The following is a 25,495-nucleotide window of genomic DNA, read 5'->3' on the forward strand; positions in this document are numbered from 1 at the left end:
TGTGTTGTAAGAGCCAGTCAGTGCCAATGAGTTATTTACACCGTGTAGTGGATTGGCTGCCCATAATTTTCCGTAATCCCATTCTGCTATAGCATGAACCATCCTCATTAGGTTGACTCTCTTTGCCTGTTGCTTAATATCCCAGTTTCTTTAATATTCCTCACCATTACATGTGATGCAGCCTAGTTTTGTGGCTTATCATAGTACCTGGAGTGATTGGGAGTACCCTTTACAACCTGTTCCTGTCTGCTTGTTGGGGCAGAAGTGGCTGAGGATCCTCTGGGTTCCACCTCCAGTGAGCCCCATTCCGAAAACAGCTGAGATGAATTATAAGAGGATGTGGAAGGATTTCTATCTGTCAAACCTCATTTGCTCGGAGAGGCAGTTGTGCGAGTCCCAGACCTGCTGAACAGTATCAGCAATGAAGGTTTGAAAGCTAAAGTCCTATGAATGAGGTTACCTGCTTTCTTGTTCTGCTCGGGTTCCTTTGCCTTTTCAAGCTCCATGGCGTTGTAACAGAAATTTGCATCAATATTTTTGGTATGGCTTTAACTGCTGTAGCCTGAGTCCCTTACCAGTCTTCCAGAATCCCTGCTAGAACAAGGCAGTTTTCAGCCTGTGCCACAAAGTGCTTTGTCCCTGCAGCTGTTCATGGTCTGTGTGGCACTGGGTGTGAGAAGCATTCTTCCCCTGGTTCCTGTTTGAAGGGCTTCCTGTAAAGAGTGAAGAGAGACAGCGAACATAGTGGCAGTAACTGCAATCAGATAGCTGCTGTCACTTGGTTGATGGTGAGCAAAACAGCAGAGTGGAGCCACCTAGGCGCTCTACATGCCTCATCACCCCCACCTCAGCGCTCTTGAACTGCTTTCACTTTTCCTGTTTGCCCACTGGGCAAGACAAGCCAGTGTGGTTTATAGCTCTTAGAGTTTTGGTCTGAGATCTAGGCCTCCCAGCAGCAGCGGACTGGCCAGGGTGTCAGCTTGCCCAATGACGTGGGCCCCTGATGAAGTGGGCCCCCTTAAACATTAGGCAATATGTTGAAAAGTTAATAACCTTTTAGTAGCTTGAAAATAGAATAGAAGTTCCAATATTATTACCGTAACGCAACTAAAATGTATGTTGTTTCTATTTTAATGAAAAAAAATTGCAAAAGTTTTAATTGTACCTTTTTCCCACTAACGTATTTTTGTATATTTTATTTATTTATTATAAAAATTAAATGATAGCCTCATAGTTGTGGGTGGCTCCCCTTTGCCTTCTGGCAACCAATATTTTCAGACCCAGTCCGCCACTGACTCCCAGCACAAATTCCCAAGCCTTGGAAGCATGTTGTTCAGTCAATACAAAAAAGGACACTGTGCATGATAACACAAATTACAAAATCCTGATCAGTGGTACACTGTACACAGCAGTTTTTTGCCTTCCACCGCCCCCAAATAAAAACAAAAAAACCACCACTTTTTTCTCATGGCTTCAAAATTACCAGGAATTTTGCATCTCTAGCTGTGCTCCAGCATTTGTTGGAATCCTGTCCCTTCTTGAGCAGAATTAATAATGTGGGGGGATTTGGTTAGGCTTGGCTCCCTCATCTCTGTATAAGGAGATCCGTTGCACTGAAGTAGCTAATTTAGGTTGGCCTTCTGATGAAGCTGAGGCCTGCTTGAAAGCCGAATCAGTATTAGGACAGATTAAATGGAATCTAAAACTAAAGCCTCATGTGTAAACTTTTCAGATGTATCTGACTATACTGCAGTATGTTTGGCCATGTTCCTATTAGTCCTGCATGCCAGCGGGTCTTCTTGTTGCCGTTGTCAGTCTGTGTTTGAGCTCTGTCAGAACAGATGCGGCCTGAAGGACCTGAAGCAGATACCGCATCTTTGGGGCCAGGGATCATCAGCAGATTGTTCTCAGTGGAGCATAATGCTCTTCCAGGGAAATACCAGAGGAGGCAATTATGAAGGTACACAGGCCCCAGATCGCTCAAGGCCTTAAAGGTCAACACCGAAACCATGAACCTAACTTGGTACTCTGCTGGAAGCCGGTGTAGCTGGTGCAGCACAGATTGTATAGATGCCAGCAGTGGCATTCCGGTCAGAACTTGTGCCACCACATTCGGGATTGCTTGGAGCTTCCAGATCAGTCTTGAGGGCAGGCCAGCATAGAGTGTGTTAAAGTAGTCTAGCCTGGAGGTGACTATTTCTTGCATTGCTATGGCTAGGTCAGGGCACAACACGAAGAGGGTTAATTGCTGGGGTAAGTGGAGAAATGCCAGCCTGGCAGTATTCTGCATCTCTCAAATATGACCTGTTCAAAGATTGTGTGTTGAATAGTCTGTTTTTCTTGGAGCTGCTGTTGAAGATCATCTGAATAATTGTAGCTGGGCCGTGGGCTATGATTTTGAATTCTGGTTTTATAATAATAGACAATTCTGTTAAAATGGGCAATGTGTTAGACTGGAATCACAAAATTTAATTGTATCGCAGTTACTGAACTGAGTGTATGCTTTATGCTTCTCTTTTAAGGCAAGAAGTTTTGAAATGGAATGGCTGGGGATACAGTGACTCAAAATTCATATTCAATAAGAAGGGGCAAGCAGAATTCACAGGGAAGAGGTAACAAATAACTATGGATTGTTCATATGTGGGAAGGGTGGGTGGCAGTTCAATGTGTTTTGGCTGTTTTTGTATTCTTTGGCAGCTATTGAGTCTTGTCTGCTCCTTTCCATTTTGAACAATTTGATCTCTGGAAAATGGGCTGTCCCCACAGTAAACTGGGTTATTAATAAATGAGACATCACTGTTCCTGGTACAGAGCCTTGGGCACCCTGTTTGTTTTCCTCTATTGTGAAAATAGCTCCATCTTCAGCTTCATTATTTCTAATTGGTTATAATACTGTAAGAGGATTTGTATTGTATGACTGCTATATTAAGTCTGTGATGACATACTCTGGCAAACAAAAGCAAAATGCATAGGACTGGATTCAAAGAAGGCCCTTCCAGAGAAGCAGAACTCTGTTTCTCCCAAAAATGATACCTGAAGCAGAGGGACACTTGGGGAATATTGTAGCAGCATGTAGTGGGGGATTAAAAAAATGGCTGAAAGAAACCTTGGATTCAGCCCATAATTTTGCTGAACTATCCTTATTATGCAGAGTTGCCAAGCAGGGCTTTTCCTTGGTGAAGCCATGCTAATTTCCTTCTTGGTGACAATGGTGAGACTTGTTCTTAATAGTTTCTGTTTTACAGCTTGTGTAATTTTTCATGAGAAGCGACAAGCTGAAGGATCAGTAAAGTCATTTTTTTTCTTTGTCTTCATAAATCATCTGTAATTCATCTATGGGAAGGTAACTTCAGATTTACACAATTAGGGAGGTGGAATGGGAAAGAACTGATCTTAAAATGCTTTTTGGTTCAGGTACCGGTTAGGTGGTACAGTTTTGCCCCTCCTGAGAGAATGGATAGAGAAATACCTTGGAGGAAGTCTGGAACATAAAAGTATCCCTAAGGTAAGTATATACATGCAGTGATGGAGGTAGGGAATCTATTTTGACTCCTCTTGACTCTTAACTTTTGTTTGTATTGAAAATGTGAAGTTGACCTGTACTAAACTGGATCATTGGCCCTTCTGGGCTCGTAACTAGTAGTTGCTTTCTAAGGTTTCTAGCAGAGCTCTCTAGTGAGTATACCAAGCACTTATCCCCCTCTTTTGTCAGTTAAGTTCACCAGGAGATATTTATAATCTGCACTCTTCCTTTTATTTAAATAAGCAACTTATAACATCTTTAAAACCGTCTTTAAAGGCACATACGAACAGATTAAAAACTAATGTCAGGTAGTGTGCCTTACTCAAACCATAGCAGCATACAGAACAGCAGAAAGGAAAGGCATTAGTTTACTATTACATTTATATCCTGCTTTTCCTCCGTCAGTCTCAGACAGTTTAAGTGGTGAGATAGCACATTCCTAGGGATTCCTGCTCACAAACATTGTGCATGCATGCAACTTCTGTGTGGCTGGGGATCATGGATCGTTTGTGACAACATAATGTGGTTTAAAAAGGTATACCAAACAGTGGCTATATTGGTTTAATGGATTATTAATAACTGAGAATTTAGTTACTAGCAGTGCTATCTTACCACTCAGGTCTACTCAGAATCCTACTAAAGTCTGCCCAGTTGGGCTTAATCCCAGAAAAGTGATCTCAGCTTTGCATTGTAAGTCACTTGCCAAGGGCTCATCCACAAAAATATGCATTGATAATCCCACAGTGCCTCCTTATCAGGCAGTGGCCATCAACCTTTGTAGACTTAGTTTTCAGTTCTGACTCCTCAGGTGGCAGAATGAGATTCACAGAGCATGTGACATTAGTCACATGACAGGAACAGGAGGAGCTTGAGTCTGAACTTGCTTGAGACAAAGAATCACCTCTCCATTTTGCTGCTCCTTGCAGAGATAGGCATGGCACCTTTGCTCTCTATGCTGCTACATGAACTGCAGGTCCTTCCAGTAAAAAGGTTGTAGCTCTTGATGAGGCTCTACAGCTGGCTCGCGTGTTGTGAGTTATGGGCTGAAGACCGCTGACTGTGTTTGAGCTATATTAACAGCTGCTGTTCAGAAACGATCTACCCTTCTGCCTTCTGCATGAGTCACTATTCCAAACATGCTGTTTCCAATAGGAGGTAAATTTGGAGAAGCAACTCAGTGCAAATGTGCAGACACCATTTTCTCCCATTCTTTTATTTCTCTGCATCTTGGCATGTAGCGTGATCCCAAGTTGAACCGAGTTGAGGAATGCAAGACTAAAGGAACTGCCCTTGAACCATGAGGAAAAGCAGGGCAGGAATATTTTAATAAAATAAAACCTATAATGTCCATCTCCACTTCACTGAAATAATCGAAGCTGCTGTATCCTGTATAGCAGTGCAGGATTAACAGGTAATTTAAGGATTCTGTTTACAAGATTTGGACATTTCCTACAGAAACTTTTCAGTCAAGTACCTTGCTCTGATTGGGAAGTCATATGTAGCTGTTGGTTTCATTTAACTATTAAATAAAATTGGCTGCACCCTTATTTTTTTAATGTGGGAAGTGTAAACTCTCAGTTGTCAGTAAGCCATACCTCTGGTTTTAATCTGGGAGAAAAAGGGCCTCTGCTGCCCAAAGTCTGGGAAATCCATTTGGCCCAGTATGACATAACATTACCAGCTTACCTGCCATTTGCTTATGAAGTGTATTTTCAAGTGTTGCATTGGGCTGTTAGCTATAAAACTAGTAGTCTATGATTATTGCTGTGGCTATATTCAAAAGGCAGCAGAGACAGGCATCTATAATATGAAATCTTGGGAGTGATTGAAGCAGAGAAATAACGAGGTCTGCACAGACTTACTGGGTTGAAGCACCATAAGCAGAACACAGTTGGGCATGGGCCCCCAAAATGACTGAGTTAAAATCATTCTACATACAGACCGCTTTATTCACACTGAAAACAAGCAGGCAGGCCCCCAGGCTTAACTGATTCAACATTCCCCATCTCCTTGCTCTCCTTCTAGTACTTTTCCATTCCTCCTGTCTCCATGCTTTATCAGCTCCAGCAAGAAGCTTCTCTGAGGCCCCTTTGTTACCTAATACACATCCAGAGGCCTCAATGAGGTCACTGTCACTTATCTAATATAAAACCTTCACACCCACTTGGGCTGTCTGTGCTTCTAACAAAGAGTTGCATCAGACATCCTAGTTCTGAAGGCAGAAGCATGCTTTTATTCATTATCATAGGGGTATTCATTAATGATTCAGGGGTCCCCCTTCATGATCTGATGGACTCAGAAGAGTCTTTTAAATGGGCTTGTAATGCGTTTTTGATAGCTGGGAGAATTGCTTGGATAAATGCAAGTGAAGGTTAATTTTTAAAAAAATTCCATTCACAAAGTCTAGATGTTACACATAGAGTGATGATAACAACTGACTGTACATAATAAAAGGGATGCTTATGATTAAGGAACACTATATTGAATTGAAGATCCCATGCCTGTTTGAGGTCAGCCTCACGCCATTAGTTCCCAGCTGGTTATACCCTGAAATGCTGGTAGAAGGATGGGTTCCCCTTTCCCAAGGTTGATTTGGTGGTACCGGAAATAAATTGCTGGTTCTGAAATGTGGATTATTCTCCCTGTAGTATGTTGCAAGCAGTCTGGCTTTGATCCAGACTAACTTTTACAGATGCATGGATTTCCATCCACAGTATATAACTGCTGTGACCACCTGGGGGGAGAGGGGATTGTGAAAGTAAGGGCCTTTTAAACAGAGGTAGAAAGATGTAAAGCTCAAGCATTGTGATTCCTACACCAGCCCTCCACCTGACAGATAAAATGAATTCAACATCCATGATGAGAAACAGGAAAAAGACTGTAACTTTTATTTACTTCCAAGGATAGGGGAATAAGGTGGTTCATAAAAGACTATAGAAACTATTTACAGGTGTAACACAGTTGATTATTCAGAGGAGTAGAGAACAGTTAACAGCCAAGTTCGTTTTCTTGTGGTGAATATTGGTCTTTCCTCAGCCTCAGAATTCTTCAGAGAAAAAGTGAGTTGTTAACAGAAGCCACAAATGTTTCACTATTTTCCCTCAAAAATTGGGGCTTTGAGACATGTACAGTCTCTTCCTCAAAGCTAGCATGCTTTGTCACCAAAGACAGGTTTTGGAGCTTCCGGAGTCTTCAGAGACAGGATCTCTCCCAACAAACTGGTTTGGCCTGATAACACACAAGGCAAACCCAGAGAGGACCCTCCAGTCTGTCTTCTGACAAAGGTTTAGACCAGGGGTGGCCAAACTGTGGCTCGGGAGCCCCATGTGGCTCTTTCACACATATTGTGTGGCTCTCAAAGCCCCCACTGCTCCATCAGCTGGCTTGGAGAAGTCTATTGTCTCTTTAAATCACTTCCCAAGCCAAGCCAGCTGGCAGCTTAGAGAATGCATTTAAAGTTAAAGTTCCTTCCTTCCTCTCTCAAACGTCTGATGTTCACATCTTTCGGCTCTCAGATGTCTGATGTTTATTCTATGTGGCTCTTGTGTTAAGCAGGTTTGGCCACCCCTGGTTTAGACCCTTTCTGATCTGTGCTGACAGGCAGCTTTTTCTCTCTCACCCCACCCCCATCTCATCTGGCTCTTCCAGCCTTTCCAGGGATGCTGATCAGCTGCTAGCTGTTTTGCTCACACACCAAACAGGACTAAAGGGGATTGGTGAAGGGGCAAGACTTTTGCCCATCCATCACAGGGACCTACCCAGAAATGGGATTTTGAGGAGCCTTTTGGGTTGTTGCTGGCGGGTGAGTTTCAATCCATTGGTTTGGTTCCAACCCTGTGTGTCCCTGTTGAGGAAAAATAATAAATTCAAGGTCTGTATGTTGAATGTTGTTGTTTCTTAATACTGAAGGCATCCTTAAATGTTAACGATGTACCTCCACCTGTTACAAATGAAGAATTCCTTCAGAACCTCAAAGCTACGAACATCTCATATTCCCAAGATGCAGAAGACAGGGTATTCAGAGCTCATGGTAAGCGAGCATCCGTACACAGTTGTGTGTTTTTAACTTTTGGGGGGGTGGGGGGAAGGGTAGCAAGTGAATAACTTTTCCACTGGTCATTCTTTCAGGTCATTGCCTACATGAGCTATTTTTACTCAGGGAAGGGATGTTTAAACGCGTTCCTGACATAGTTGTATGGCCAGGTAAGCATTTCAGAAATACCCCTTTCATTCTTCAAAGGAGGTTCAGTGTGGTAGAATTAGAAACTGGGGGGGGGGGGGGGGGAACCAACCCTGAAAAATATTTCCAGATCTGGCCAGATACAAAATGTATTCCAGTATTTGTTCCAGGCATGTGCTGTTTGTTAATCCACTGAGCCACATTGTTCCCCCAACAAGGCTTCTGATTGTTCCCCTGCCTCAGTTTTCTCCATCACGTGAAAGAGATTCCCCAGCGCATGCAAATGCCTATGCACAGTCAAGAAGCAAGCAAACATGAGCAAGAGTTAGCTTGCTTTGGTATTGTTCAAATCTTCAGGTTTTTTTCAAATATGGTAAAAATCAGGTCAAAAGTTTTTGGTCGATACTTTCCAAACAGATCTCTCAGATCGTGCCTTCTGTTACTGAAAGAAACCCTTTTAAAGGAAAAAAAAAGTGTTTCCATTTTAAAAGCTTTATTTTGGCTCAGAGTCTAGCTTTGTTGTTGCTGCTGCTTTCTAATTCTTTAATATAGTGATCTAACTGGGGGGTTATTAATTTTCTGAGCATTTTCTCTCAACCCATGCGCTTCTGGCCCGCTTCATGTAGCTGAGCATTATGTTGTTTCTGAACCAGAGGAATAGCAAGCCTTCTTGTGTACAAAAATTTTGATTTCAGTAGTATTTACCAGCTTGCAAAAGATACGTATGAAATTCAGTCTTTAATATGGGACATAGCTGCCGGCGTCGTGCAGCTGGATAAAAGAGGATGAAGCTTGGGTTGTTACCTTTTAAAAATAAGAAAGTATTGCGTATAGTTCAGTTTACCTCCAAATTTTAATATCCTTTTAAGCGTGGGGAGATTCCTCATCCCGCCCAGTATATCTTTGTCCTGAAGTACAGCTGTTAAAACATTGAGGGAACATTTCAGTTTTCCTGTTTTGCTTTCTGTAGTAGAAATACAGCCTCTGACTTCATTCTGAAGCCAAGCCATTGTTTAAGGTCTTTCAAAAAAGTTCTCTTAATTCAAGGCGTGGCTTCATTACTGTGTCTTCTTAATGTATTCTTAGAAAATCAACTTAACACTAACTAAAATACATTTTTTTCTCCATTCCTTTCTGATACAGAGTGCCACGACGACGTAGTTAAAATTGTTGAATTAGCCTGCAAGCATAATGTTTGCATTATACCTTTTGGTGGTAAGTAATGTAAACATTGAACCACTCTGTAAGAACTGTTACCTAATTTGCTTCGGTTGAGATCCACACAGCTACTTTGGGTGAGCCCAAGGGCCTAGTGAGATTTTTGGCTCTGAGCACCAGAAACAACATGCTGCATTGTACTTTGCTTTTTTGGAAGCCCCCTCAGCTTCAAAACCCAGTCACACGCACTCTTGGCCTAACCTGCCTCATAGGGTTGTTATGAGGATAAAATGGAAGAGAAAGAGAATGATGTAGGCTGCTTGGGGTCCAGAGTGGAGAGGAAGGTGCAGTATCTATTAAAGCAAATAAATAAGGTCGAGGCTCTTTCTTAACCATAATTCTAAGGGCCCTAGTTCTGAAAAGTAGAATAAATCCAGTGAATAAACCCTTCACAAAAGCATTTTGGGAGAGAGTGATCATAAATCTAAGGCCAGCAGGATACTCTAACCCAGGAATAAGCTTTTTAAAAGCCATCCTTGGCACAGTGGCAGGTGGAACCACTTTCAAAATGGAGGGGGGTGGGCTGCTGAAAGAAGAAATCAGCGCATGTTGTGCTGCTGGCTGGTTGGATAGAGCCCATTGTTTCTAGTGAGACTCAGCTTTCTCTGCTTCCTGGGCCACTAAAAGAAAGCTAAACACTTGTTTTGGATATTTTAAATCTTGGCAAGTTGGCTCATGCAGATCTGGTGGAAGCACTTAACGAGCATGAATTCTTTGTCCATTCAGAGAGTAATTTGACAAACCTGAGAGAAACTGAACACTGGCAAAGCACAGGCATCAAATTTGAATGGTTCAGTATATGTCACAACCCCAGTTTAGTCCTTTGACTGAAGAAATTCCACGTGCCTAACTATTCCACAGTTGCTGTACAGATCTTGCTAATTTCCAAGGAGGGGGGGGGAAAGCCACACTAGAAGGACCATCACTGTGATGAACTTGCCCGGGGTGGCCAAACAGCAGCTCAGGAGCTCCATGTGGCTCTTTCACACACACATTATCTGGCTTTCAAAGCCCCCACTGCCCCATCAGACAACTTGAAGGAGACATTTATCTCATTAGGTGGCTGGCTTGGAGAATGAATTTAAAGTTGCTTCATATCCACCTCTCACTCCCCATCTATTTTCCTCCCTTCCTCACTCCCTCCGACTTTCATGTCTTGCAACTCTCAGACATCTGACATTTATTCTATGTGGCTCTTACGTTAAGCAAGTTTGGCCACCCTTGAACGCCCAAGCTGATCTTTGTATGGTAGTACTATTGTGCTCTTTCTCGTGTCCACATCCCGTAATGCCCCTTCAACCCATACTAATAATGTCTGGCTTTCTAGGTGTAAGGCAGTAATTAGACAAGTATTTCTGTTGCATATAGAGAGCAGTCGACTTGCCTTCCCGTTTTCACATTGTGAAGTCTTGATTGAAGGGCTGATTGTTTTAGACAATTGTTTTGAGTGGGTAGTTGGTATAGTCCAGTCTGCTTGGATGCCTGGTCAGTTTATCAGTTACCTCTTAAAGGGAAATACCTAAAAGTGCTGTTTTTGGAGTCCTCCCCTCCCTTAGCGTAAGATATTGACCTCTTCAGTGCATTTCACTAAAATAGACATATGATTGTAAAGGGCTTGAGTAAGGAATAATAGCCGCCTTTCTATACTAGTAGATCTTAGTTTTTCCCATGAGATGGTTCTGGAAATGGAGTCAAAGGCTGATTTGAGGTCTAGGAAGGCCGCATATAAAGATACACTTGCAATGGAAGCATATTTTTTTGCGTTCAATAAATTTTTGCATTCAATTCTTCAGATACCTCAGGGCATTCCAGATGCCTTGATTTGGATAGAAACTGGTATGATCTCAGTGGAGGTGAGGCTTTGGATCATGACCATACAGTACTAGCTGAAATTAATCTTTTTCCCTTAGAGGCCAACAAGCTTAATCTTCCAAGATATCTCAGTTCCACCATGGCTTAGGGTCGTAAAGGAAAAACTTTCCTATTTTGGCCTTACAAAACAATATCTTAGCTCTCTTACATACAATAAAGCCAGAGAACTGGTGAAACAGAGAATATCAGATATTGCCAGACAGAATGATCTTAATAGTACCTCAAAATGGTGTGCCCTTGTAGAACTGGTTAACATGATAGCACCCATGCCATACTTATACCAGCTGGGAAATTACAAGTGCAGGAAAAATTTTACCCCTCAAGAGGAGGGACACCCTCCATTCTGCAGTCTTGGAGGGCAGATGTAACAAGATGCCTTTTGAAGATCATATATGCCCCTGCTGTAATGAAGGGCTAGAACCTTCAGTGCATGTCCTGTATGATTGCAAGGTGTACAGCATTCACTGTGAAATCCTTCCTTTTCCTGCAATCTTGCCTACCACTCTTAATCAAAATATGCAACCACTGAAGGATCTTCTGAATGATAGGAACCGTATGGTTATACCCAAATTAGCTAAATTTGGCTGCCTTGCCACCAGAATTAGAAAGTCCCTCGTAGCTCAGGAAGGTAATAGCTAGGCATTTTCTGTCTTTCTTAGTTGGTAGCTTTTAAAATGTTTAATCCCATTATAAACTGTATGTATGTTTTATAATTGATTGTAGCAATTTTACCTCTGTTCTCTCAGCATAATTTATATGAGTTACTGTACCCAGTTTGGTGTAGTGTTTAAGTGTGTGTACTCTTATCTGGGTTTGATTCCCCACTCCTCCACTTGCAGCTGCTGGAATGGTTAGCCATAGCTCTCATAGGAGTTGTCCCTGAAAGGGCAGCTGCTGTGAGAGCCGACTCAGTCCCACCCACCTCACAGGGTGTCTGTTGTGGGGGAAAGAGACAAAGGAGATTGTATGCCACTCTGAAACTCTAATTCAGAGAGAAGGGTGGGGTATAAATCTGTGGTCTTATCTGTATTGATTTTGCTGGCTTCTGCTGTGAATAAACATGACTTGGCCTCTTAAGTGAATGAATTAAGTCATTTTTCTGTATTTTCTCTGTTTGCAGGTGGAACAAGTGTTTCTAGTGCGCTTGAATGTCCTCCTGATGAGAAAAGAACTATTGTGTCACTGGACACTTCACAAATGGTAGGGGGCAAAACACTTTCTGGCAGAGAATAGCTGCTGGTTAGACCTGCCTGAGTTCAGTTTCTAATGTAATTTCTTTTCAGTTTTGCAAATGGGCTTTGGAGAATACATCAGATGGCTTAGAGAGGAATTTTAAAATGGTCACTTGTATTTTGTCACAAATCCTGGCTATGTAGTCTAACCATGGGCAAGGAAATACCCTCTCTTAATTTACTAACCTTCACTTATGGATTCAGGATTATTGCAACAAGTTGTAAATTTTCCTGATTCTTATCTGCTCTTGGAAGATGGATGTGTCTTGAGATCTACTGTATAAAGAGTCAGCAATCTGGCCTTTTAAAAGCCATTTTTAGTAGACTGACATTTAGATGGGTTCTTTTAACTCCTGTGTGAATCTGGGGGCCTGAATTCTCAGCTGTCATTTTTGCTACAAGTTGGTAGACAATCGGGTCACAAGTTTAGTTTCAGCATTCAATAGCATAAGCAGAACGAGGCAGAACCGAAAGGAGGGAGAGGGAATGCTTCTATTTATTTCCACCTTCCTTGCTTCAGTGATACAGCTGGCTAAACACTGCTGCTTTTGTTGGAAAGCTAAAAAGCAAACTGATTTTTTTTTTAAACTGAGTGTCTCTTTTGTCTCCTTGCAACAGAATCGAATTCATTGGATAGATGAGAAAAATTTAACTGCTCGTGTGGAAGCTGGCATTGTTGGACAAGACTTAGAAAGACGGGTATCTTGAATTTCTTGTTCTGTTGTGAATCCCGCCCCCCCCCCCCCCCCCCGTGCAATTTCCCACACTTACTGCGTACATCATCTTTCATTTGTGACTTCCTTGTTCTACACATGCTTATTAATGAATATACACCCGTCTCCTGGGGTTCTGGGTAGCTTTTCCAGCTCCTAAACTTTCTGATGCTTATATAGTTGAAGGGCACATTAAGAAGTCTGTTTACAAGGCAAAGCCAGTGTGCAACTATAACTGCCCCCCCCACAAAAACGCATTCCTAAGATGTTTTTGTTGATGGGGAGCACCTGCCAAAAGATAGCAGCTCTGCATTTATCTAGCACATGGTCATACTTCCGAATGATAAAAGAGGCAGTGTTGCCATTTGGGTGTAAAACGTTCCAGTGAATGGGGGCATGGGGATGGAAGGAGTCAAAGGACCGTATGCTAGCTAGGGTTTTACATGGTGTGTCAGTTTGTTCTATAGCTACTTAAAGGTGGCATGCTGGTTGAGAGAGGCAGAGCTGTACTCCTTGGTCTTTCCACATCACTCACACCTTCAAAAATTTTGCTGAACCAATTTGAAAAGAACTAAGGCTGCAGTGGGGAGAGAGCAAAGTCCATATTATACTACTATGCAGTCCTAATAATTACCATACCCTTCTAAGTGCATTGATATCATTGGACTTAGAGGGCATAGGGTTCTATTGCTAGGCATTGTACAGTTATGTTAACAAATAAATGACTATACAGTGTTGAATAGTATGCAGATTCTGAAAAAAAGCACTGTAGTAATGGAATGTACACCCCCCCACACACACACATACTAATAATTACAAAGGACCTTGTTATTATTAACTATTCCTAAAGGATGCAGTTCATGCATATACAATGTTGAACCACAAAACTGCATATGCACTTTACTTTGTTCAGTCTCATCTTCATGCTCCAGGCTTTACCATAGAATCATGGTAAAATGGAGATTTACCTGGGACATCCGTTGCCATGGTTATTGCTGCATATATAAATCCAGGGCTTTTTTGGTAGAAAAAGCCCAGCAGGAACTAATTTGCATCTTAGGCCACACCCCATGATGTCACCACTGTTTCACATAGGCCTTTTTTGTAGAAAAAGCCCAGCAGGAACTTATTTGCGTATTAGGCCACACGCCCCTGATGCCCATCCAGCAGGAACTGCGTTCCTGTGCGTTCCTGCTTCAAAAAAAGCCCTTTTTAAATCTAGATTTTGTGGTTCAGCACTGTATATGCATGTTTATCTTTAAACACTAATTTTGGCTCCAATTCTTTGATATAAAAAATCACTCCCCTTTTCTTCTGTTCAGCCAATGAAAAAAATTCTAACCCAATTGTTTATTCCATAAAAATTTGTAATCCTTTTGTTTAATATGCACTTATTGTAAACAAACTCTATTACAATTTTGTTTTTTAATCCAATGAAACGTTGCCCTTCTTTTTTGTGGTGAATTTAGTCTATTTACATCCCAAGACAATAATTTGTAATCCATCATGGTGCCAATTCTTTATGTTCTTCATAAAATCTACGCAGTTCCTGTGCATTTGTAATTGTGATTCTTTTCCCCTGAAGTTCAAAGCTCAAACCTTCAGGTATTATCCATCTAAACCTCATTTCATTGTCCCGTAATTTTTTTGTCAGTTTTTTGTTTTTCTATCATTTATCACTTGCCTTGGCAACTCCTTCATAATTCTTACTCTGCTGCCTCCCACTGTCAATGTCTTTTCAAAGTTTTTATTCATGATCTTTCCCACCATTTCTTTTGTCATGTATCTTATGACAACATCTCTTGGTAAATTATTTTTCTTGGCATAGAGTGAGTTCACACTATACAAATAGTCATACATATTTTTAGTCTCTTCAGGATCTTCCTCTAAAAATTCTGCAATTATTTTTATTATATATTCTTTCAAGTCACCATCTTCCTTTTCAGGTACTCCTCTCAGACGTATCTGAGTCTCCATCAATTTGCAGTCATGGATTGTCACTTTTTCTTGCATTTTCAACAAGATGGAATCATGTACTTTCATTCTCCCTTCTTCCTCCTGCACTTTCTTAGATTTCCTCTGTTTCCTTTCTGAGATCTTCCATATCTTTTTTAATCTCTTCAATAATTTCTTTTTTGATGCAGCTATCTCTCTCATGCCTTTCATCATTCTGGCCTCCCTTGCCTCTAATTGATCCTGCATTTTCTACAATGAAGTAGCCTTTGTACGGGTTTGCTTGTGTTCTGACATTTAAAAACACCGAAAATTTTGATCTCACCAATTTCACATTTAACTATCAGATTCAAAAGATTAGAGCTTGCTTTTTATAACAAGCCTAATTTCGCCGCCTCAGAGCTTCCCAGGCCGAGATGTTAATTTTTAAAATTTTTAAATCCTTCAAAATGGCGGTCGCGACTTTTTGCTTCTCTCTGCAACTTTTTTCCCTTTTTCTTTTAAAGGCTTCTAAAGTCCATTACAAACAATATGTCCAATAGTATTTATCTTCTTGTCGTCTCAATTCCAACAATTTTTAATGTCCTGAACACTTTAAAAACATTATTTTAATTTTGACCTCCAAGCAATGGCCGCCGATGTTTCTCAATGGTATTATAGTCCTAGAGTAGGCTTTTCATCCGCTACTTCCTGATTTACCTGCCACCAAATCTCGTTTTCACTGGTAAAGAGATCTCACGATGCTTGATGTACTTCCTGTGTTGATTGTATATGCTGCAGGTCTGTGATGATGGTGCTCTTTTTTTTCAAAACCGCAAGTAGACCAAACAATAAATTCCTTTCCACTTTTTAGCACTGTCCTTTAAATTTACAAAGTCCAAATTTCACCTCTTCCTCCCTTCTTCCAAGCGTTCTAAATTTCCATTTCCCACCTTCTGGATTTATTCTGTTTAACTGTAAATAGTCCCGGAATGAAAGATAGTAATCTGTACCTTTTCTGCCAATTATCCAGATCCACACCGGTCTTGTGTAGCTTTAGATGTGTTTAGCAAAGTCCAAGAAGGTTAGGATTCTGTCGAGCTTATGTCAAATAAATGACTCTGATAACTTCTGCAGATGATGAAAATGCAACTCTTCTCCGGAGACCCCTCAAAGCCTCAAAGGAGCCCCCCCCCCGGGACTTCCTTTTAGCCAAGCTAAATCTCAAAGTTTCCTGTACATATCTTCGACTAATCTCTAACTGAGAAAAGTAGGCAGTAGGCATTAATTTGTCTTCTGCTACCCCGAACAGAAGTTCCAGCCTGCTCCCGTTATGAGAAGCAGCTCAGCTCGGCATTTTCCTCCCCCGGTAGCAGTAGAAATAATATTAAATGTAAAAAAACGTTGTTATTGGGACTGTATGCACCTAATAGTGCAAAGGATGCTTTTTTAAAAAGACATTATACAACAATTTGATGAGCTGACTTATGACCAAGTTTTGATAATGGGAGACTTTAATGGAACAATTAAGAACTCTGGATAGGTCTGGGGGAAAAAAATAATAACAAAGAAGGAAAATTGCCAAAGCCTTTTTTTGAATTGGTCAAACAAGAAAATTTGGAGGACATATGGAGGAAATTTAACCCTGAAGTGCGGGACTATACCTTTTTTTCAGCAAGACATAAAACTTTTTCTAGAATTGACATGTTGTGGGGCACTAAGGTCTTATAACAAGGAAAATAGAGATTTTACCTAAAATTGGGGCTGACCATAACCCAATAATGTGGATTACAAAATTGTCTAAGAAGTTGAGAAGATGGAGATTGAATGAAGATTTACTACAGAATAAAGAAATAGTGACATACCTAGAAAATGAAACTAAAACTTTCTTTCAAACGAATGACAGAGAGGATATAGAATTTCAGACGGTCTGGGATGCCTATAAAGCAGTAATGAGAGGAATATTGATTACCTTGAATAATAAAGATAAGAGAGCAAAAGAAAAACAGTTGTTAGACATTCAAAATGAAATAAAGAAAAAAGAAGGGGAGTTGAGAAAAAGGCCAGGGAAAAAGAAAATTATAAGGGAAATTACAATATTACAAATGCAAATGAGACATTTGTTAAATAAAGAATTGGAATGGAATTTGAAAAGACTGCAGCAGAAATCTTTTGAGGGAGCAAATAAACCTGGAAAGTATTTGGCTTGGCAACTGAAGAAAAATAGAGAAAATAAAATTATTAATAAAATTGTGGTAGATGGAAGAGAGAGGGGTGGTTAGCCAAGAGGGAATAAAAAGAGAATTTTTAAGTATTATGCCAAGTTGTTTAAAGGTGTCAAAATAAAGAAAGAAAAGATGGATGAGTATCTACAAAAGATAAAAATAGAACCCTTAACAGAAAATATGCAAAAAGTTTTGAATGATCCAATTGATAAAATAGAAATTGAAGCTGCAATTAATGCAATGAAAAATGGAAAGGCACCTGGGCCAGATGGATATACAGCTAAATATTTTAAAACCTTTAAAGATGAGTTAACACCGAAATTGCAGAAGTTGATGAACATAAGAATAAAAGGGAAAATACCAAACACATGGAAGGAAGCTGTTATTTCGTTGATACCAAAGGAAGATAGAGATGTCACAAATGTAAAAAATTATAGACCAATTTCGCTATTAAATAATGACTATAAAATATATACAAGAATTTTGGCAGAACGGCTTAAACAACATTTGATAATTTTTATAAAGGAAGATCAAGCGGGGTTTCTTCCCAAAAGGCAAATAAGAGACAATATCAGAACTGTTGTAAATATTGTAGAATATTATGAAAGACATCCAGAAAAGGAAGTAGCATTATTCTTTGCGGATGCAGAGAAAGCATTTGACAATTTAAACTGGGACTTTATGTTTGCAGTAATGGAAAAAATGGAGCTGGGAGAAAGCTTTATAAGAATGATAAAAGCAATATACACTGAACAACGTGCAAGGCTATGTATAAACGCAGACCTTACAGAAGATATGATAATTAGCAAAGGTACAAGACAAGGTTGTCCGCTTTCCCCATTGTTGTTTATAATGACTCTTGAAATATTACTGATGCAGATCCAAGAAGATAAAGAAATAGAAGGATTAAAAATAAAAGGATTTACTTACAAATATAGAGCATTTGCAGATGATATAATGTTTATAAATGAAAACCCCATACAAGTCACACCTTTGTTATTAGCCAAAATACAAGAATATGGGGAGTTGGCGGGACTTTGTATTAATAAAAAAATTAAAAATTTTCTATGTAAAAATATGCAAATAAATAAACAACAAGAATTACAGAGACTAAAGGGCTGTGAAGTCACCTCCAAGGTAAAATATTTGGGTGTGGAGATAACAATGAAGAATATTGATCTATTTAAAAAAAAATTATGAGAAGCTATAGCATAAAATGGATGAAGATATGTTCAAATGGAGCAAACTTAATTTGTCATTGCTGGGTAGAATAGCTGCAATTAAAATGAATATTCTACCAAGAATAATGTATTTGTTTCAAACTATTCCCATTGTGAAAGAAAGTAAACAATTTGATAAATGGTGAAGAAAAATTTCAGAATTTGTGTGGGCTGGGAAGAAGCCAAGGATCAAAATGAAAATTTTGACAGATGCAAAGGAGAGGTGGATTTCAACTACCGAATTTAAAATTATATCAGGAAGCAGTTTGTTTAGTGTGGATAAAAGAATGGATAACACTGTTAAACAAAAAACTCTTAGTGCTGGAAGGTCACGGAAATAAATTTGGCTGGCACGCATATTTGTTTTATGGAAAAAAGGACTTTTTTTCTCACCATTATATAAGAAATAATTTGCTAAATACATGGATGAAATACAAGAAATATGAGGATGAGAAAAAAGTTATGGATAGTGCCAGCTGAAGTAATAAAAAAAAGGCTGAGATAGGTGAAGAAAAGTGGTTGTCGTATAATCAATTATTAAAAATGCAAAGTGGCAAAATAGAACTGAAAACTGCTGAAGAGTTGAATAATATGATTGGTTCCAAATGCAACAAATAAAGAGTTTGGTGGATAATGATATCAAAACTGAAGGAATAAGAAAAGAACAAACAGAAATGGAAAAAGTTCTGCTTGGAGATAATGAAAAGTTAATTTCAAAAATATATAAATTACTGTTAAAATGGTCTACGGAGGATGAAGTAGTGAAATCTCAAATGATTACATGGGCAATTAATATAAAGAAATACAGATGGAAACTTGGGAACACTTGTGGAAGAATTCTATGAAGCTTTTGACGTGTCATAGTATTAAAGAGAGCTGTTTCAAAATGATGTATAGATGGTATATGACTCCTAAAAAATTGGCAAAGATGAACAATAAGATGCCAGATAGATGTTGGAAATGTAAAAAACATGAAGGTTCTTTCTACCATATGTGGTGGACTTGTGAAAGGGCAAAAAAGTATTGGCAGATGATTCAGCAAGAAATTTCTAAGCTCTTGGAATATGAATTTAAGAAAGTTGCAGAGACTTTTCTGTTGGGATTACAAATGGAAAAAATTCCAAAAGAAGATAGAACTGTAATTTGGTACTTGTTTTCAGCCACTAGGACATTTTATGCGCAGTTGTGGAAGCAAGAAAGAATACCAGAGAAATGGGATTGGATTATAAAAGTTATGACATGGAGTGAAATGGACAAATTAACAAGAATATTAAGAGACTATGATTTAGAAGTTTTTAAGACGGAGTGGGAAAAGTTTAGAAGATAGGTAGAAAAAGAGTGGAAAATAAAAGGACATTGGACAATTTTTGATAATGATTAAGTTTTAGAAAGAAGATAAGTTTTTGTTTTAATAGTTAATGGTACCTTTAAATATTAGCATTTTAAGTAAATAACACCGGCGGGGGTCAAGTAACAGGGGGAGGGGTGGGTAGAAAGTAATATATGGGGTAGATAAAAGAAGTTATTAAGATGTAAGAAATAGATTTGTTACCATATGTTACCAATAAAATTGTTTTAACATGAACACTGTATATGCATGTACTGCATTCTTTAAGAATAATTAATAACAGTGAGGTTCTTTGTAATTATTAGGGGGGGTTGTACATTCTATTACTACAGTGCTTTTTCAGAAGTTCTAGGATGGCTGTAGTCTTTCTTCTAAAGAAGCTCCATGTCACAGCACTGTCGGTGCAGTGGATGTTGGCCCTGCCATTGGGAAAAGTGTTCCCAAAAGCATTCACCATGGCAAATGAAGCAGTATTATGTATGTTCCTAAAATACAGGCCTAAACAAAATGTTCCTGAAAACACAATTGAGGAAAAGTTTATACACAGTTGCTTTCAAAAGAGACGTAGATTATGCCAAGAATCCTGACTACCTTGGCAGCTCTCACATCTCTGGCATTTATATATAATTTTTATGCATAATATTTTTTTTCATGCAGGAGGAGCAGAGCTTGTAATTTATACCTTACAATTTTAAGTTTGGAAGCGGTGGTGATATTAGGTTGGTGGCCGCACAACTACTTTGCTTTCTGTAGTCCCACAATTAGGTAGCGTGATATACGCTCAAATGACACCCATTTGGCTGAGAATAGTTTGATACTTGGTCACATATATATTTTTTAAAATGTCACCTCTAAAGTTGAGCCCTGGCTATACTTTCTAGACCTGATTACCATAAATTACCATTACTGGCCAGGGTTCTGTATACATGAGTAGAGCTTGGTCCTCATTACTTTGGGATTGATCCAGAGGTGCAGCAGAATGGTGCTTTTCCTGGCAAAGAGGGAGGGAGCAATTTTTGCCCCAAATCCCCCTCCTGCTGCACACCTCCATACACATACATGGTGTTCTCTTGACTCTCAGGAGGATTTCAAAGATATCAGTGAGAAGGAAGGGGAAAACAGGATCGTCCCAACCACTGGGGCGGGGGTTGAACATATGAAGCTGCCTTATACTGAATCAGACCCTCAGTCCATCAAAGTCAGTATTGTTTACTCAGACTGGCAGCGGCTCTCCAGGGTTTGAAGCTGAGGTTTTTCACGCCTACTTGCCTGGATCCTTTTTAATTGGAGATGCCAGGGATTGAACCTGGAACCTTCTGCTTACCAAGCAGATGCTCTACCACTGAGCCACCATCCCTCCTTGTTTGTCACTTGCTGAAAGAATCTCCAGATGCTCTCTTGCACAGCTTTGCCTTTCCAGGGTTAAGTCTGCCTCTGTCGTGACTAACTCTGTTCTCATGCACAAAACAGGTGAAGAATCTGTTTACAAGCTAGATGCTCAAGATAGGTTTGCAGATGGAAATTATAGTTAATAGCAGATCAGGCATATAACCTTTCAACTCATTTAAGGAAGACAGATTACAAAATTACACTTGAATTGTCTGCTTTGATTAATAATTTGTACCCAATTATTTTATTTTTTAAAAAAAAAACCTTCTTAGTGCCAATTTTTAAAAAGTTATTCATATGATTCTAGCATCTTATTATTTTTTACTATTTTAAGGTTTTGTTGTGTTTTTTAAAAAAAAATTTCCCTTTTGCTGAGACTTAACATGGCCTGTGATGCCTTTATTTTTTGGCCATATTTTTGCCTTTATTAAATGGACTTCTGTGCACATATTGAGTGTTGTTCAGGTAATCATTGGTAAATGTGTTCCCACTGCCCTGCAAGAGCATGTCAGACTTTGAAACAGAACAAAATGAGCTTGGATTTGGCACAGATTTAATTACTTCTGCAGAAGTGGCGAGAAGTCATTTTTAAGTCTTTTGCCTTAAAAAAAATTCTTGCAGTGTTTTGTAAGGGACTTCCCAGTGGAGAACAACCTGGTTTTTAGGAGGGTTTGTAGCATTTCCCCCCAAAATTGTTTTTTTTTTAAACTACTAACACAGCAATTTTTGATGAGGTGGCCTTTCATATTTCTTGTTTTTATGTCGTCTTTATCATTTGATGTAGTATTTTAACCTTTCTTGAGCTATGGGGTTTTTTTTTAAAGGTTAGAATTAAAATGCAAAGAGAATATTCCCTTAATTTGTGACATTTTTCTAGGCTAGTAACTTCTGGTATTTCACCAACTACTCCATTCTTGAAATGCCATGCAGTCTTTCGTCCCACTCGAATATGGCATAATAGCGGAGGGGTTTTGCTGCAGCTTCTTTAAAACTAAAACACCCCTCCCAAGCTTCCCCTCCCATCAGAAATCAGTTTTGAATTTGTGTTTCAGTAACTGGATTTTTTCCACTGGTTCCGTATCACTTTGGTCAGCACTGACCCAATTTGAAGTGTTCGTTAATTTTTTTTTTCAAACGTGCAGAATGGTTCCAAAGTATGTAGTTAAGCCCCTCAGCCCATTAGTTAACTTTTACTGCATGCTTATAGGTACTACTGAAGTACCTTATTAAAATGTGTGAAGGAAATAGGAGACTTCCAGCAGTGCCTGAAATGTCGAGTGGGAAATGTTCGGCATCATAGGCTACTGCGGCAGCCTTGATCATGCTTGTAAGAGCTTGCATGCTGGGAGGATTTGCAGCCTGATCCCGTAGATCTACAGTGGCCAATGTTCCCTCTAAGCTGAAGTCTTGTGAGCAAAAATTCTACTTTGTGTGTTACTGGCATTAAAGTTGTAAGCTACAGCATTAAAGTTGTGAGCTGCTGCATAAATCATTGTGCTCTGGGGCCATCCTTCCTGAGCTATGAAAAATGTGAGCTGGAGGTTAAACATCTGTGATCTGGCTCATGCTAACTCAGCTTAGAGGGAACACTGTTAGTGGCATGTATGTCCCAGATCCTTCCAGAAATTACTGGATTTTAAAACCAATTTGAGATTTTGTAATAAAAATAAGTCTCATAATGTACAATCCGTACATGAACATATTTTTCCCACTTGAAAATGGCTTCTTGATGGTTAAGGGAGCCACACAGCTTCCATATTTTGTGAAGCAAGAACACTGAGGATTACCCAGATTGCATGGTACTTCTGTACCGTCTCATGTCAGATGTTGCTGCTTTGCCTCCACAAGCCATGGAGTAGAGCAGGGATGCCATTTGTTATAAGGCCCGGATTTGACATAAATGAGACCGTGTTGGGCCGGGCCATGTGTGTCATAAAATGCAATGCCAGGTAATGGAGATAGAAATTTTATAAAGGACACAGACAAACACAATTAAAAACTTAAAATATGCTTAAAAGTTTAGCACTCTTGCAATATTTTATTTAACAGTTTCTGATAACTGACACCTCTTGTTCTGAATTATTGCATCAAAATTTGGAAATACCTGTAGCAACCTTGAGTATGCTGTTCAAGTGTTGTTCAGGTGTGTGTATGTAAGTTGCAAACCTACTTTTGATTTATTGACATTCATTACAGAAATCTCAGAGTCAATGCTTTTAGCCTATGACCCAGGGGAAAGCATGAAATGGCTGGGCATTGCAAGCTTTTGCACATAAATTGCTTCGTGTGCTAGTCTGCCAGTGGAGAAAAAAGAGGCTTTGCACTGTAGCTCCTGTGCAATTGAGCAAGCCCGGCAAAGCAAGCTGTAATGCAGAAGGAAGCAGATTACAGTGAGTTACTTGCGGGCCTGATAGGAGCCCTCTGGGGGCTGATCCGGCCCTCGGGTTGCACGTTTGACACCCCTGGAGTAGAGGGAAGGCAGATGCAAGCAAGAAACCACAAGCGTGGTTTACCTGTGATTGCATTAGCACTCTGGAAATTTACATGATTCATTTTGGAGTTATGCATGAGAAGAGAATGGGGGAGAGAAAACATGAGCCTGGAAAACTGCCAGTGAATGTGGCCTGTATGTTTGGAAGCCTAGTTTGTGACTTGGATGCTAAATTATGACTGGAGTAAACCACGGCTTGGTATTGTGTACTGCTGATCCTAGGCTTGTTGTGCTGTCAGATCAATCTTTAGGTCATGGCATAACCAACCCCTCTTGTACAACTAAAATGCTAATATTGGTGGCTAGCCCATAACATGGGATAGGGAATTGGTGGGAAGTACTAATTACAGGAGTTCCCCTTCCATTTGGGCACCAGCTGACTTCTGTAGCTTTCTCCTTTTAGTTGCACCCTGTACCACTTCCAAGGGTCTCTCCAACTCTCAGGAGCAGCTTTTCAGAGAGGAGCTGGGGGCTGAAGCAGGGGGGCAGAATATGCATCTGTATCTCCACTAGCACTCCTCTGGATCCAAGTAACAGGTTGTCCTGGATCCTGTCTAGAACTTTCACAGGCAAAATGGTGTGTGTGTGTGTTTGATTTCCTCCTTTCACTGGAAACCTCCAGTTCCTTCCCAGCCTGCTCTGGGTGTGGGTACTATCCCCCAGCAGCAGCATTTTATAGGGGCATTTTGTGCTGCGGGGGGGGGGGGGTGTTGGTGAAAATCACCTTATTTTTGCAATAGATGTTGTACCAAGAATTCTAGAGCTTTTCCACACTTGCATGAATGTGTGCTGCCCACATGATCGGTGCAAGACTGATTTGTGAAATGCTTTCATTAGAGCTAGCGTTGGGGGTCATTGTACAATGGCATCTCATTCAACAGCTGAGGCAGTGCAGATGGCGAAAGCCAAACTAATAAAGAAAAACAAAACCCTGCAACAAAACATACAGGAATTCTTGATCTGCATAGCAAATACCCATCGGTATTGCGTCCCGAAATCCCAACCAGATGGTTGTATATTAAAAAAAGAGCTCTTCTAGAGAGAATAAAGTAGGATCTGTTCAGGATTTCTGTGAGCCAGCTGCAAATCATGTTAACGGAATCATAAATGAATGCTTCCTTTATTGTTTGCTATGGAAATTTAGCTGCAGCCTTTTTGTTTAAAATGGTGTCCGGTGAAACATGCTTTACAGCATTTAATAAAGCAGTGGATTGAAGCTTTTGGAAGTGGAAAGGATGGATTTGACTACAATTTATAGCTGTGTTTTTAACGCACACTGCTAAGGCATAGGTCTGGTTCACTTCAAGTCAATTCGTGGCTGTTTTTTTGGTTCGTGCCAACATTGTAGTCCTGCACATAATACAATATGGGTTTTGTCGTGATGGCATTGCACAAAATTATTCTCATAAGGATGGAAATGGCTGAAGAATGGATGGCATGTTTCTGTGTATTGTTCTTGCACTCCTATGTTGGAGGGGAGCTACCTCAGTAACAAAGGGCAACTGAAATGAGTGTAAACCAGTCTCTGAGAAACCCAGACTTAATCAAATTTAAATTATGTTGATCTAAGACTTCCCTCTGGTTTCTAGGGGGAAAGCCGCCTGCATTCATAAAACAATTCTGCAGTGGAATTTGAACTCTCTTACAATAATGGATTTATTCTTTCTTTTAGCTGGGTGAAAGCGGTTACTGTACAGGCCACGAACCAGATTCCATGGAGTTTAGTACTCTTGGAGGGTGGGTGGCAACGCGAGCATCGGGCATGAAGAAGAACGTTTACGGAAACATTGAAGACCTGGTAAACATCCACTTCCTCTTCTTCTTCCCTTCCCCGCCTAGTTTTCAGCAAATACCATTTATCTATGTTTTGATCTTTGTTTTAGTCTTATATCAGTGATGTAAGACATAGTGTTTCTGAAAGCAGCCGAAATTATCGTGCTTGAAATAATACTTTGAACATTATAGCTTGAGCTTTAGGTGTTGTGACCCAGATGGCCTCCAGAGTAGAATTATGAGAAAGATTATTAGTTGATGATTGAATATAAATATTTTGGCATCGATCCTGTGCCTTCCTTTCCCTTGTGCTGTTCTGTGCTCCATTGTAGAAGCAATGCTCTGTTTAGTGAGGCAGTTTACGCTCTTGTAAGAAGTT

The 25,495-nt window shown here is 39.9% G+C and overlaps 1 protein-coding gene across 1 annotated transcript in view; it reads left to right on the top strand.

Annotated features, from left to right (window-relative positions):
• AGPS (alkylglycerone phosphate synthase) overlaps positions 1-25,495 on the top strand; it is a 78,209-nt gene that overhangs the window by 12,608 nt on the left and 40,106 nt on the right. The window contains exons 2-9 of the mRNA XM_060256993.1: positions 2,523-2,612; positions 3,415-3,505; positions 7,433-7,553; positions 7,652-7,726; positions 8,847-8,918; positions 11,914-11,993; positions 12,644-12,724; positions 25,016-25,141. Coding sequence (XP_060112976.1) covers positions 2,523-2,612; positions 3,415-3,505; positions 7,433-7,553; positions 7,652-7,726; positions 8,847-8,918; positions 11,914-11,993; positions 12,644-12,724; positions 25,016-25,141 — 736 coding nt within the window. The remainder of the gene's footprint in view (positions 1-2,522; positions 2,613-3,414; positions 3,506-7,432; positions 7,554-7,651; positions 7,727-8,846; positions 8,919-11,913; positions 11,994-12,643; positions 12,725-25,015; positions 25,142-25,495) is intronic.

Source organism: Heteronotia binoei, chromosome 16 (assembly GCF_032191835.1).
Source record: "Heteronotia binoei isolate CCM8104 ecotype False Entrance Well chromosome 16, APGP_CSIRO_Hbin_v1, whole genome shotgun sequence".
Taxonomy (NCBI): domain Eukaryota; kingdom Metazoa; phylum Chordata; class Lepidosauria; order Squamata; family Gekkonidae; genus Heteronotia; species Heteronotia binoei.